This window comes from Galeopterus variegatus, unplaced genomic scaffold, assembly GCF_000696425.1.
Source record: "Galeopterus variegatus unplaced genomic scaffold, G_variegatus-3.0.2 Scaffold3032, whole genome shotgun sequence".
NCBI classification, from domain to species: domain Eukaryota; kingdom Metazoa; phylum Chordata; class Mammalia; order Dermoptera; family Cynocephalidae; genus Galeopterus; species Galeopterus variegatus.
Genome location: NW_007729143.1, coordinates 63929 through 79651, shown reverse-complemented (window position 1 = coordinate 79651; position 15723 = coordinate 63929). Strand labels below are relative to the sequence as shown.

The window sequence follows — 15723 nt, the reverse complement described above, 5'->3', positions numbered from 1 at the left end:
ACAGCACCAGAGAAGGCTGAATCTGGAGTTGAGATTTTCAACTCCACTACGCAGCAATGAGCCCCACTTATAATGCAAGTAAGTACATTGCAGTAGGGAATGCAGATTCCCTACTGGAAAATCTGAATTTCCAAATGTGCTCAACAGTCAAGATGCCCTGTCCCCCAGATGTCATGGAGGACCAGTGGAGAACCTGGACTTCCACCTACACCTGGCAATAAGAGGGCAGCACTCTCATCACCCCACTGGTGCGGAGTCCGAGGAAGCCTGCTCAAACAGAAGACTTCAATAAGATCCAGAGTCTCATAACAGAGTACCCCAAATGTCTAGTGTACAATAAACATAAATCACTCATCATCCCAAGCCCCAGAAAAATCTCAACTTGAATAAGAAAGACAATCAGCAGATACCAACATCAAGATGACACAATTGTTACAGCTATCTCACAAAGATTTTAAAGCAGTGATAATTAAAATTCATTTAAGAAGTAATTAAGAACACACTTAAACGAAATATAGAAAGTCTCAGAAAACAAAGAGAAGGTGTAAGGAAGAACCAGATAGCAGTTATAGAACAAAACCATACAATAACCAAAATAAAAAAAATCCAATGGGTGGGCTCAACTTCAGACTGGAGTGCACAGAGGAAAGAATTCCTGGGCACGAAGACAGAACAATAGAAATTATCCAATCTGAACAATATAAAGAAAATAAACTTTATCCCCGTCCAGCGCAGGCTGGGATTGGGTTTGGGGATCTGAGATGCAGTCGTGGCTCTGCCCCTGCTGGTGGGGAGACTGCATAAGAGTCATCTCAGCAGCCGATGGTGGGGTTACACGTCTGTCCAGGGGTTACAAAAAAAAAAGAGCCTCTGAAACTATGGGACAAAAATGAAAGATCTAACATTCATTCATGTCACCAGAGTCCCAGAAGAAAAAGAAAAAGAGTATGGGACTGGACAAGTATCTGAAAAAAAAAGAGCCTCTGAAACTATGGGACAAAAATGAAAGATCTAACATTCATTCATGTCATCAGAGTCCCAGAAGAAAAAGAAAAAGAGTATGGGACTGGACAAGTATCTGAAAAAATAACAGCAGAAAATTTCCCAAATTCGGCAAAAGATATAAATTTACAGATCGAATTAAGTGACCAAATCTCAAACAGGATAAACTCAAAGAAATACAGGTCGAGACACATCATAATCAAACTTCTGAAAACAAAAGATAAAGAAAAAAAATCTCGAAAGCAGCATGAGAAAAGTGACACCTGAATTAGGGGAAAAAGCCACCTAGAATGCCAGTAAAGTTCTCTTCAGAAACCATGGGAGCCAGAAGAAAATAGAAAAACATTTCTCAAGGCTAAAAGAAAAAGATTGTAATCCCAGAATTCTATATGCAGCAACAATATACTTCAGGAATGAAGGGAAAATCAAAACATTTTTAGATGAAGGAAAACTAAGAGAATTTGTAATCAGCCTAAAAGAATAGCCAAAGGAAGTTCTTGAAACAAAAAGTAGATGGTAAAAGAAGAAATGTTGAAACATCAGAAAGGAAAAGAACAGAAAGAACAAAAAAATGGATAAATATTGAGAGTACTTCAAATGTTCATGGAAAAATAGAATTAAAAGTTAATACAAATTTTTCCATAGACTTTTTGAAGTATCCTCATATTTTTCTTCTCCTTTTGTTTTTTCTACATGATATTTGCTGGTTGAACCAAAAATTATAAATTTGTCTAATGTAGTATTAAATGTATGTAGAGGACATATACATTTAATAATTAAAATATTTAATATTTATTCTCCTCCATTTATAATTATATTGATGTTGGTATCTGTTGGTATTTGAATAAAGGGAATTAAAGGGAGGTGCAGTTTCTACACTAAAACTGGTAAAATGTTGACATGAATACACTGTGATATGTTATATGAAAATAATATATATCTAGAGCAACCACTAAAAATTTTATACAAAAAGATACTCAAACAACTATACGTAAATCAAAATGGAATTCTAAAAACTGTTCAAGTAAACCACAGCAAGGTAGGAAATACAAAACAGAGAAATGAAAACAAAAGGAACAGAAACAAAAATAAATAAACTGGCAGACTTTCAATAACATATAAACATATCAAAAACTACATTAAGTATAAATGGTCTAAATAAACCAATTGTAAAACAGAGAGTGCCAGAAATGATTGAACAAATATGATCCAACTATATGCTGCCTACAAAAAATTCACCTCAAATATAACAATATAGGTAGGTTGAAACTAATAGAATAGAAATAATATACCATGAACACATTAATATAAAGAAAGCAGGAGCGGCTGTGTTATTGAATTTAGAAAAAGTAGGTTTCAGAGCACAGAAAAATTACAAGGGACAGAGAAAGACATTTCATAATAATTAAATGATCTAGAAATCCTAAATGCATATTCATCAAACAACAGAGCTTTAAATTACATGAAGCCAAGACTTATAGAACTTAATGTTCTCAATTATAGTTGGAGATGTCAACAAGTTCTCAATTATAGTTGAAGATGTCAACACCCTCTCTCAACAATCAATAGAACAACTAGACAGAAAATCAGCAGGATGTAAGAGAATACAACACCACCATAATTAAGAAGAACTAACTGACATTTATAGTATACACCACCCAACAACAGCAGAATACACATTCTTTTCACATGCCCATGAGTATGTACTAAGACAGACCATATATCCTTAGCTGTAAAACAAAACTTAACAAATTTAAAATAATTGAAACCATACATAATGTGTATTCTCAGACCAAAATGGAATCAAAATAAAATCAGTAACAGTAAGATAACAGGAAAATCTCCAAGCACTTCTAAATAAGCCATAGGTCAAAGAGAGAATCTCAGGGGAGATGAAAAATACATTGATCTTACTGAAAGTGAAAACATAACATAACATATCAAAATCTGTGGGACATAGCTAAAGCAGCGCTAACAAGAAATTTAATAGTACTAAATGCTGATATAAGAAAAGAGAAGATGTTTCAAATCACTAATCTAAGCACCATGTTAATAAACTAGAAAAAGAAATGCAAAATAAACTCAATGCTAATAGAAAGAAGAAAATAATAAAGAGAATTCAATGAAACGAAAACAGAAAAAATAGAGAAAAGTCAATGAAACAAAAAAGCTGATTCTCTGAAAATATTAATTAAGTTGAGAAATCTCTAGCAAGCCTGACAAAAGATACAAAACAAATTCAGGAATGAAATGTGATTTTACTGCATACTCTGCAGATATCAAAAGGACAATAAAGGGATACTATGAAAAATCTACACACATAATTCTGACAACTTAGATCAAATGAAAATAGATCTAGTGAAAATAGATTAACTATTCTTTGAAACACAAAAACTTCCACAACTCACCCATCACAAAAGGTAATTTGAATAGCCCTATAATTATTAAGGAAACTGACTTCATAATTTTAAAATTCCTGAAAAGGTGATCTCCATGCTCAGCTGGCTTCACTGGAGAATTCTAGCCATGTTTAAAAAAGAATCAACACCAATTCTACCCAATCTCATCCAGAAAATAGAAGAGGAATCAGCATTTCCCAATTTACTTTATAAAGTCAGTATCACCCTGATACCAAAACCAGACAAAGACAGTACAAAAAAGGAAAAGTATAGGACAATATCTCCCATGGATATAGATGTAAAAATCCTTAAAAAATATTAGCAAATAAAATTCAGCAATATATAAATAGAACATATACCAATGACCAATTCTAAGGATGCAAAGATGGTTAAATATTTGAACATCAATGTAATCCACCAGGTTAAAAGGTTAAAGAAGAAAAGTCAATTGATACCAAAAAATGATTTGACAAAATTCAATTCCCATTCATATAAAAATTATCAGAAAATTAGGAATTGAGGGGAATTCCCCCAACTTGATAAAGAACATCTGTAGAACACCTACAGCTAACATTGTACTTAATGATGGCAGACAATGGTTTCCTTCCATGATTCAGAGCAAGGCAGAGATATCTGTTCTCACCAGCCTTATTCAACATGGAGCTAGAAACCCAAGCCAGAGCAGTAAGGCAAGAAAAGGAAATAAGGCATACAAATGGGAAAAAATAAATGAAACCATCTGATTTTCAGATGACATGATGGTCTACATAGACTATCCCAAGGAATATACAAAAAAAAATACCCCCTAGAAAAATAAGTGAGTTCCACAAGGTCACAGGATATGAGATAAACAAGTCAGGCACAGAAAGAGAAATACCACATGTTCTCACTTATTTGTGGGAGCTGAAAATAAATAAATAAACACACAAACAAATAAAGGGGGAGAAAGAAGACACAAAAATCACAACAATTCCTTGAATTTGTGAAGGCAAGTGAACAGATATGATGTGGGGGGGAGGGGAGAGAGCAAGGGGGGAAAGAGGAATGGGTAAAGGGTCATGAAAATCAACTAAATGTATATTGAGAAGTTAAAATTTAAAAATAAATAAATAAACAATTTTTTAAACAGTATTTTTTATAGTAGCACTGAGAATGGAAGACCAATATTAAAATATAATACCATTTATAATCACTGATAAGAATGAAATGATGTGTGTAAATCTAGCAAAATATGGCCAGGACTCAATGCTGATGAAAGAAATCAGAGGAGGTCTGAACAAATGGAGGGGCACACTGCATTCATGGACTGGAAGAATCAACAGGGCAAAGACGTCAATTCTTCCCATATAGACATACACAAGTTTAGCGTAATTCTTATCAAAATCCCAGCAGAATTTTTTTTGTAGATAGATAAGTTTACCCAAATGTTAAATAAAAAGGTAAAAGGACCAGAATAGCTCATTTTCCTTAAAAAGAATAAAGTAAGAAGAATCACTCTACCTGATTTTAAGACTTATATAACTACATTAACCAAGACTGTATGGTGTTGGCAGAGGAATAGACAAAGATATCAATAAAACAGAATAGAGAACCCAGAAATAGCCTCACACACGTATGGCCAAATGGTTGTTGACAAAAGTGCAAAAGCAATTCAATGGAGAGAGGACAGCTTTCCAACAAATGGTTCTGGAGCAATCAGATATGCATAAGCAAAAAAACGAACCTTGACCTCAATCTTATACCTTATAAAAAATTGATGTAAAATGAATCATAGATTTAACTACTATGCATAAAATTGTAAGGCTCTTAAGAGAAAATGTATGTGAAAATCTTTGGGACTTGGGCTACATAAAAATTCTTAGATATGACAATAAAAACAAGATTCATAAAAGAAAAAAGATCAATAAATTGGATGTCTTCAAAATTAAAAATGTCTGTTGGCCCCAAAAGCACAGGCAACCAAAGGAAAAATAAACAAATGGGATTATATCAAACTAAAGAGCTTCTGCACAGCAAAAGAAACAATTAACAGAGCTAAAAGACAACCAACAGAGTGGGAGAAAAGATTTGCAAAATATACATCCAACAAAGGATTAATATCCAGAATATACAAGGAACTCAAACAACTTTACAAGAAAAAAACAAGCAACCCAATTAAAAAATGGGCAAAAGAGCTAAGCAGGCATTTCTCTAAGGAAGATATACAAATGGCCAACAGACATATGAAAAAATGCTCAATATCACTCAGCATCCGGGAAATGCAAATCAAAACTACACTGAGATACCATCTCACCCCAGTTAGGATGGCTAAAATCCAAAAGACTCTGAATGATAAATGCTGGCGAGGATGCGGAGAAAAAGGAACTCTCATACATTGTTGGTGGGACTGCAAAATGGTGCAGCCTCTATGGAAAATGGTATGGAGGTTCCTCAAACAGTTGCAGATAGATCTACCATATGACCCAGCTATCCCACTGCTGGGAATATATCCAAAGGAATGGAAATCATCAAGTCGAAGGTATACTTGTTTCCCAATGTTCATTGCAGCACTCTTCACAATAGCCAAGAGCTGGAATCAGCCCAAATGTCCATCATCGGATGAGTGGATACGGAAAATGTGGTATATCTACACAATGGAATACTACTCAGCTATAAAAACGAATGAAATACTGCCATTTGCAACAACATGGATGGACCTTGAGAGAATAATATTAAGTGAAACGAGTCAGGCAGAGAAAAAGAAATACCACATGTTCTCACTTATTGGTGGGAGCTAAAAATAAATAAATAAATTCACTCACACACACACACACACAAAAAAAAAACTGGGGGGAGGGGGAAGAAGATATAACAACTATAATTTTTTGGAAGTTGTTACAACAAGCAAACGGAAAGGACATTCTTGGGTGGGAGGGGGAAGAGGGAGGAGGGAGGGAGGTTTCGGTGATGGGCCATAATAACCAACCACATTGTATATTGACAAAATAAAAATTTAAAGGAAAAAGATAAAAATAAAAATGTCTGTTGGGTTGGCCAGTTATCTCAGTTGGTCAGAGCACAGTACTACAACCCGGAGGTCAAGTTCAGATCCCCCTACTGGCCAGCCACCAAGAAAAGAAAAAACAAAAACAAAAATCTGTTCTGTGGGGCCGGCCCGGTGGCGCACTGGAGAGTGCGCCGCCTGGGAGCGCAGCGGCACTCCCGCCGAGGGTTCAGATCCCATGTGGAGACCGGCTCCCGCTCACTGGTTGAGCGCGGTGCGGGCACGACACCGAGGGTTGCGATCCCGTTACCGGTCAGTAAAAAAGACAAAAAGGAAAAAAAAATCTGTTCTGTGAAAAACCTTGTTAAGATGTTGAAAAGACAAGCTACAGACGGGGGAAAAATATTTGCAAACCACATATCTGACAAAACAATCATATTTAGGATATATCAAGAACTCTCAAAAGTGAACAGAACAAAAAAATCAAATTAGAAAACAAACAAAGGACATGAAGGGACATTTCACCAAAGAGAAAGACAACATATGAATGGAAAATTAATACAAGAAAAGATGTTCAACATCCGCAGCCATCAGTGAAATGCAAAAATAAAATCCAAAGAGATATCACTACATACTTATTAGAACAGCTAAAATTGAAAAAAAAAAAAGCGCTGGCTAGGATGCAGAAGAACTGGATTCTTCATACGTTGCTGATGGGAATGCAAAATAGTACAGACACTCTGGAAAACTTTGGCAGTTTCCCAACAAAAAGTAAGTATGACCCATCAATCGCACACCTGGGCATCTATCCCAGAAAAATTAAAACTTACATGCTCACAAAAATCTGTACATCAATATTTATAGCAGCTTTATAACAGTCAAAAACTGAAACAACAGAAATGTCCTTCAACAGCAGAAAGGTTAGCAAACAGTGGTCCATCCCTATCATGGAAGACTACACAGCCGTAAAAAGAAAAAATTATCAAGATGCACAACAGGATGGATCTCAAGAGCATAATGCTGAGTGGAGAAAAAGCCGAATTCAAAAGATCACAAACTGCATGATTCCATTTATATGATGGCTCAGAGCTGCCCATTTAGTCTATGACCCAGACAAGCAAACCGTGACCCAAGTCCCTCCATGGTCACTGGGCATTGCCTGAAATTGGGCTTGCTTGGAAGACAGGTGGCCAGAGTCAAATGTCCTGGCCTGACACACCTGGGGGCACAGATGCATGCAGGGCCTCATTCAGGTCTTCCATCCCATCACACCCTGTCACCCCCTCACCCTTTGCTGGTCAGCTCACCTGCCAGGTCCTGAGTTACTGCTTCTCTTCCACAATCAAGAATCACAGCCGTCCTCTATGACTCGACAACACAAGAGTAGCCGATGCATGGGTCAGGAGACAGAGAGGAGGGTGGCTGCCCTCAGTGAGTAGACATTGAGCACATGTCTAAAAATGTACCGGAACTGCCCAAGCCATGGAATAAGCAATAAAGGAAAAGCTCTCACAGCATCAGAGACACCACCGGACCCAGTAACACCACTGCCCATGTTAACAGTCAGCGGAGAAAAGCCACCACGTTGATCATCTTGAAACACACTCAAAAGTAGTTACTAAAAATCAACATCCACTTCTCATTTTAAAAAAAGAAGTGCAAATGCTAACTCACATGGGCTATACTTTCTTAGCATAAATAATTAGGCACGTAATGAGGGTACTTCAAAAGTTCGTGGTAAAATAGAATTAAAAGATAGGACGAATCTTTCCATGAACTTTTTAAAGTACTCTCGTACTATTACTTCTAATGCAAAGCATCATAATTAATGTTAAAGACCCTATTCATTTTAATTATTAAAGCCTGAACAAAACAGAATGCCCATCTTATTATTATCATTTAATATAGGAAGGAAAAGAAGAAGCAAAATTATCACTATTTGATACATATATCGTTATAGACCAAGAAAATCCAAGAGAATTAAGTAAAAAGTTCTTGCACAGTTTCAGTTAGTGTGGACCAAATAAGCTGAAATTTAATCTTCATTAAATTCAGATAGATATGGTGGAAGTTATACTTTTTAAAAGTTCCTAGCCACGTTTAAACAAAAAGCCCAGGAGACAGAGTAGGACAGACCCCAGGTGGATCAGAAACAGAGAAGAAAAGATGCAGCGTAGAGTACCCTGGTGCTATTTTAACCCATGCTAACGTGCAGCTCCAGCAAGGTAGGCAGCGAAGGCTCATGTCCACGCTTGGTGGGAGACAGCACAGCAAACAAAGGCTTGGAGAGAACAATTTGGCAACAGCTATGCAAAATTGAAATGGACACATCATTTAACCCAGCTATCTCACTACAAAGAAATACCCAAGGCTATCCTTGCAACGCTTGCTAAAATGTTTGTAGGAAAAGATGTCCACAGCACCAATGCCCATGAGAACAACCACCAGAAATAAAGTTCTCTCCAACAACAAGCCGGTGGGAGGTCACGTCTTGCACATGCGGCTGGCAGCCATTTGGCCACTTAAAAAGGACTGGTATGTGTTATGTGCCTCCAGGATTTCTAAGGTCTGTCACTGAAGCAAAAGGCAGTGCATAGGACAAAAAGACACATTCCTTTTTGCATTAACTGGTAAGTTTAAATTTGCATTTTCTGGTACATATACACATTGATTTCCGGAAGGAAATATAAAATGGTAAACAGTGTGGAGAACTTAATTTTTATATAAGTAAGCTTAGAGTATGAAGAGAAGGACAAAAACAGCATTAAAAAAGACAGAAGTAGGGCTGGCCCGGTGGTGCACTTGGTAGAGTGCGGCGCTTGGGAACACGGCGGTGCTCCCGCCAGGGGTTCGGATCCCATATAGAGACCGGTCCGCTCACTGGTTGAGCACGGTGCGGGCGCGACACCTAGGGTTGCGATCCCATTGCCGGTCGCAGTACAGGCGCGACACTGAGGGTTGCGATCCCACTGCCAGTCGTGGTACGGGCGCGACACTGAGGGTTGCGATCCCGTTACCGGTCACGAAAAAAGACAAAAAGGAAAAAAAAAAAAAAGACAGAAGTAGGAGGCTCCTGGGTGTACACATGAGTGGGGATAAGTGTGCTGTCAGACACTAGGGAACTAGAATAAAGAATAGAGAAGTGTCCCCAATCTGGCTCCAGATGGCAATGGCACAAACCCCACCAGACCAGGCCAGTCGGTGACCACCATCACAACCTCTAACCAGCCACACACACACTCGTGCAGACATTTGACTCATAGGATTTCATTTTCAAAATAATCAGAGATGTGAATGCACTTTGATGAACAAAAATGTCGTGCATGATTTGCTTTATTTAAAATAAAAATAGAAATTTAAAAAAAGAAAAAAGAAAAAGCTGTACCCCACAGATATGTACAATCAACTATGTTCCAATAAAAAATAGAAATAAAAATAAAAGCAGAAGTGACATAAATATGAATAGAGGTGATTAAGTAAAAGGTCTCTCCTTAGGCTGGAAATCTATGCAATGATTAAATAATCATATTTTTGACGAATATTTAATAACATAAGGAAATTTTTAGGATATATTAGCAAGTGAAGAAAACAAGCAAACTGCCTATGTATCATTCAATCAAGTTTATTAAAAAATTTGTAGGCATACATACACATTTAATAAACCAGAAGGAAGAAAATGTTAACAGCTTTTTTGTGGAGAGGGAGGATAATAGTCAAATGCTTTTTATTCTTTTTTTTGTATGTTTTTGTAATTCTCCATTATTTTCCACAATAAGTTACTTTTATCACCAGAAAAGAGAACTGAAGGAAAAACAGAACAGGTGTAAATGCACTGGGGGTTCTGGGTGGATTGTAGGAGCTAATCCTGGGGTATTGACGAGCGGCTGTTTGAGCAAGACCTGAAGCCCTGTGCACGGCTACCCTGGCTGCAGGATAAGAGACCAAACCCTGGGGGGACATTCAGGCCTCTCAGTGGGAGAGGTTCAATTCTGAACCCAGCTGGGAGGCGTCGGACTGTGTGGGGCCTGACCAAGATTCTCTGCCTGACCAAACTATAGTCAGGCTCCTGAACCTTCTCCTAGGCCCTTCTGTGCACTTCCTTGTAGAATCCAGTATTAACAAGAACCGTGCTAAGTCAGTATAGCAAACCCCGCACCCTCCATATCTGATCACCCTGGATATCTGATTGGGTTCCTCATCCTCCACCATCCCCAAGTGACACCTGATCACCCTGGCCTATCTTCAGCAAGAATCCTATTAGGTCGGTTTAACGAGGATCTCCCTTCCCCCTGATGTTGCCCCTTGGTTTCCATCCCCTGACTCCCACCCTGCTCCTGGGCTGTAAATTCCCACTGGCTCATGCTGTGTTAGAAGTTGAGCCCAATCTGTCTCCCCCACTGCAAGGCCCCACCTACCAATAGGTCCTTGTGCGACACCGCCACCTAGTGGCTGATCCCCACTGTCCTGCCTCCCACACCCCTGAATGAGCGAGTTGAGAACCCTGGACCCCCAGTGAGAGTCTGAGGCTGTCTGAGCATATTTGTAAGTCGCTCCCCAGAACTCCAGACATCTCTGCTCACAAAAGCCTCACCAAGGTCTGGAACCACAGAACACATACCCCTACCCCGATCCTGAATCCAGCTCCCAGGCTCAGGCCAGCTGGGTGGGGGCTGGGTGTGGAGATGAGGTAGGTAGAGTGCGCAGAGGCAGGATGGACACATGAAGGTGGCCCGGGATGCCTGGGGAGCCGGTGCTGCAGGAGGGGGATGCTCGGAGCACAGTCTGCACCTGTCCCTCACAGAGTCCTCGTCACATGCCCAGGATGACCACAGTTGTCCCCACTGAGGCTACCGCCTGTCACTGCCCCATGACCACCCTTTGATGTCCCCTATGGTGCAGACACTACTCTTCTCCCTGTTTGGGGCTTGTTTCACTGATCACAAGGCAGCAGCAACAAAGATGGGGCAGATGGCAACAAAGGGGCAATGTCAGAGCAGCCAAGGCTCAGGCGTGGCCCACAGAGCCTGCCCAGCAAGCAAAGGGGAGGACCTCCTGCAGGCAGAGCACTTGTGCATGGCTGGAGAGGCGTGGAGTCACTCAGAGGGAAGATGAGCCTTCGACACTGGAGGGAGGCCCTGGGGACAAGGGTGGCAGGCAGGCAGGGCCAGGCCCTGAGGCACACCTAAGGCAGGAATGGGCCCAGCACCAGGGTGGGACCCATCTAGAAGGGGCTGGAGGAGCCAGGCTGGGGCAGGGCCTGGGGCTTTGCCACGAGAAGCACAGACAAAGGATCAGGCTTCAGGTGGCATCTGACCTCCTGATGAGAGACAGAAAGGAGCAAGACTTGGGAGGGGGCTTGAGTGCCCGGGCACTGGGACCACGGTAAGTGTATCAGACTAACAGAGAAGTCCTGTCAGGCCAGGGGTCAGTCCAGGGCCGAGCAGGCAGCAGTGGGCCTGGGGCTAGGGGCCCTGAGCCCGTAGTGAGTCTGTGGGTGAGTGCCAGCTGTCCAGGGAGACTGGGGGACAGAAGGACCAAGGACAAAACCAGGGACGCCACTGCTCACTGCCACCAGGGGAGGTGGGAAGGGAGAGGTGTGGATGTCAGAGAAGCTGGGCTGTGGATGAGCGTGAGGAACACAGGGGAAACTCCTGCCGTGAAAGGAGACCGAGGGGACCCTGCACACTCTGGTCTGCCCAGGCCAGGGGGTAGGGGGTGGGGGTGTGACAGCAAAGTCGTCCAGGCTGGCAACTGAGAAGGGCTGGGCTGCGGGGGCCCTGCAGGTTCCTGGGTTCCAAGGTACCAGGGGCAGGAGCAGGAGCTGCAGATGGCCTGAGAAGGTGAGTCCCAGAAGCCTGGGTTTGCAACCCCTTCCAAACCCACCAAGCTCCTAAAGGGGCATGCCACCAGTGCCCCTGAAATCTGAATGGGGGCAGCCGCCCTGCAGAAGAGGGAAGCAGCCCCCTTGCCGCCTTGGTTTGTGAAGCAGAGTTTGAATATATGAGTCAGAGGCCAGCAAACTCTGCCCAGGAACATGCCTGAATTCCCAAGTCTTATTAAACGCCTGCCCCTCAGCGATCCCAGCCAGAATGACATCCATGCCCCCCACCACGCCTTCTTTGAGGGAGTCTTAGGAGGCTTCCGACTGGCCCTTTTGCTTCCAGCTCCACGACGGCTCTGCACTCTCCTGCTTTTTTTAAACATTTTGACTTTTTGTTCATCATGGACTCTTTTGGATTAAATGCAGTTTTTCAACATATTGCATGAAAATGTTATTTATCTTGGTGACTGAGTTTTGAGCATGCACCTAAATTGTGCACCTTAAATTGCCTCAACGCAGCCCGGCCCTGCAGGGTCACGTGGGCTTTGTCAGGGGTTGCCTGGTGCTGTGGGCAGAAGACAGCAATTCAATTATGTTTCTGCTTCTGGCAATATGGCAAATACAACACCCTAAAAATACCCCCCTTCAAATTATGAGTACAAATATTAATACAAACACACACGCGCGTTTTAAAATGCACACTGAAATGGCCAGAAAGTAAAGGAAATTATCAGAGGCCAGAAACATTTAGGCAGGTAGGAGTCCAGACCGGGCAGGAAGGCTGAAGCCACTGGCTACTGCCAGGACAGTGGCATCTCGGGAGACCTCAGCACTTCTGCAGGACTGCCTTTTTCATGGGCACTCGCAGAACACCAGAGCAGAAAGCTAGGGTCAGGTGAGGCAGGACATGGGATCAACAGTCTCTGCAAGAATCCCAGGCTCTGAGAGGCTCTGTCCTCAGCAAAGAGACCCAGGAAGCACCTTGCAATGGGAGACAGGAGGCCCACCTGTCTTGGACCCAGCTCTGAATGGACGGGACCCTCCAGGTATGTGTGCACACAAATCAGCCCAATCGGGGCCCAAATCCTACTACCTGGGACATCTAAAAACCGTAAGCCCAACATTTAGTTTAAAGCAGCTCCCTGATGCCTGGCAGACCTAAAGGCTGATCTTCTTTGATGGATACACCATAAACAGAGTTCTTACAGAATTTCCAGATAAAGTTCCAGCAAATATGAGCTCACAACCAAATCACACACACACATACACACAACCCTCAGGTGTTATCTCAAGCTGCCATGAGGGAGGGTCAGCAGGATTTTGCTTCTTCCCGAGAAGCCTCTGAAACCACTATAATGAAGTTCCTTTAAGAGGCATAAAACCCACAAAGGCAGAGAAAACAGCAGTGGAGAAATCAACAGCACATGTTTAGAAAACAGAAAATTGGTCACTGACAGTGCAGACCCCAGAAGGCTGAAAGTAAGCTGGCAACAGGGAAGCCAGGCGTGTTTGAAAGGCTTGGGCACTGATGGCAGCAGCCGCTCTGGTCAGAAGCTGCCAACAAGGCAGCGTTAGGTCCCTATGGTCCACCCCAGGCTCCTGGGATATGGTCCTCGCTGACCCCAGAGAAGACCAGCAGGTCTTTCCTGGAGGGAACATCAGGGTCTCTGGCCCAGGGTTACACACACGGGCTTGTGTGGCTGAAGTGAATGCTGAGACCCCCCCACTGTGTCCTCCCTACTCAACTCCAGACTTTTACCCCAAATTCCACCCACCCTTGTCAGAAGATTGGAAGAACACTCAAAGGTGACTCTGACCAACCCAAGAAGAAAGATGAAAACCCTGGTCACCCTGCAGTAAAGCCCAAAGAGAAAATCCTCCCCCCAGCTCAGCACTTTGAGTCAGCTCTGTAATTCCCTAATATTAATCAAGAACAAAGCAGTGAGGGTCATTAGACACATACGCAAGACGGAGTTATAAATGAAGACAGACAAACAGAACGAAAGTTGCTTGGAGGAAACAGTTCTGAAACAAGAAATGTGAAAAAAAAGAAAATCTCAAGGATGCAAAAGGGGAAAAAGTACAAGCTTCAAGTGGAAACAGGATGCCATAAAAAGGAATATTAAAAAAACAAAGAGGAGCTCACAAAAAGGCATTTTTTAAATGTGGTTGTAGAAATGAAAAACTCAACAGAAATGTTGGACAATAAAGTTGAAGAAATTTTCCAAAAACTGAAGGGAGTAGAGAGAGAGAGAGAGAGAGAGAGAGAAGGAGAATTAGATCACTAGCTCACGAGGTCCAACACCCAAACGATAGGCGTTTGGGGAAATGGAGAACAGGGAAAATGCAGGAAAAGAAACAATTAACAAAATAATTCCTAATATTTCCAAGATGGATCCTCTGGGTCCACAGGGTTGCTGTCACAAAGTATAAAAGCAGACCTCGATCAGGCCATTGTAGTACAAGTCCAGAACAGAGCCCAGAGAACAGATTCCGTGAGCTTCCTGGGATCAAGAACACACGTAAGCGTCACATCAAGAAACCAGAACAGCACCGAGCTTCTCAGGGCAGCCCTGGAAGCCAGAACACAGTGAGGTGACGTCAGTGAGGGGAAGACCATCGCCAACTGTGCTGGACCAAATGTTTGTGTCTCCCCAAAATCCGTGTGTCGAAGGCTCCAGCCCCAACGTGGCGGTATGAGGAGGTGGGGTCTTAGGAGGTGATCAGGTTTAGATGAGGTCGTGATGGGATTAGGGCCTTTACAGGGAGAGGAAGACACCAGAGCCCTCTCTCTATGCCATGTGAGGGCACAGCAAGAAGGTGGCTTGTCTGTAAGCCAAGGAGAAAGGCCTCAAGAGAAATGAACCCTGCCCTCGACCTCGGACTTGAACTTACAGATGAGTATACAGAATACCAAGGAGCAAAAAAGTACAAGGTGACAAAGATTTTTGCAGAAAAGAAAGAGCAGCTCAGCTCTGAGCAGCATTTACAAGATTATAAACGGGTAAACAGTGAGTCCCGATCTAGCTCAACTGCATGGGGACTATGCTGGGAGGACGGACGGTCACTCTCCCCACTTGCTCTGCACGGTGGTTCCCCAGCCACTCCTACCTTGTCGTCATCCTCGCAGGTCATGACGTTGGAGAAGGGGATCTCAGCCTTGAACATCTTCCGGCAGTGCATGAGCTGCACCAGCAGGTAGCAGACGGTCTTGAACTTCATCCTCTTGGCCGGTTTTATATCTGAGAGAATCAGGCCTGGAAATATCTGTCCAGATACAACAGGAACACAGAGAGAGATACTGTAAATGAGACACACTTTGCCTCTCGGGCTAGGAACACGACCCTGCCAGTGACAGCCCCCCCAAGGCACTGGGATCCGGCTCGTCCACTCCTCACCTGGTCCCCTCCCCACACCTGGAAAAGGTAAAGCCCAGGACACATGTCAGCAGGGCCACCCCTCCCTGTCTTAGCAAGTTCACAGCCCAGAGAGGCAGTGAATGGAGGATGATGTAGGAG

At 42.5% G+C, this 15723-nt stretch overlaps 1 protein-coding gene across 1 annotated transcript in view; it reads right to left on the bottom strand.

The window, feature by feature from the left end:
• ADCY1 (adenylate cyclase 1 (brain)) overlaps window positions 1-15723 on the bottom strand; it is a 111917-nt gene that overhangs the window by 47029 nt on the left and 49165 nt on the right. The window contains exon 7 of the mRNA XM_008583761.1: window positions 15317-15472. Coding sequence (XP_008581983.1) covers window positions 15317-15472 — 156 coding nt within the window. The remainder of the gene's footprint in view (window positions 1-15316; window positions 15473-15723) is intronic.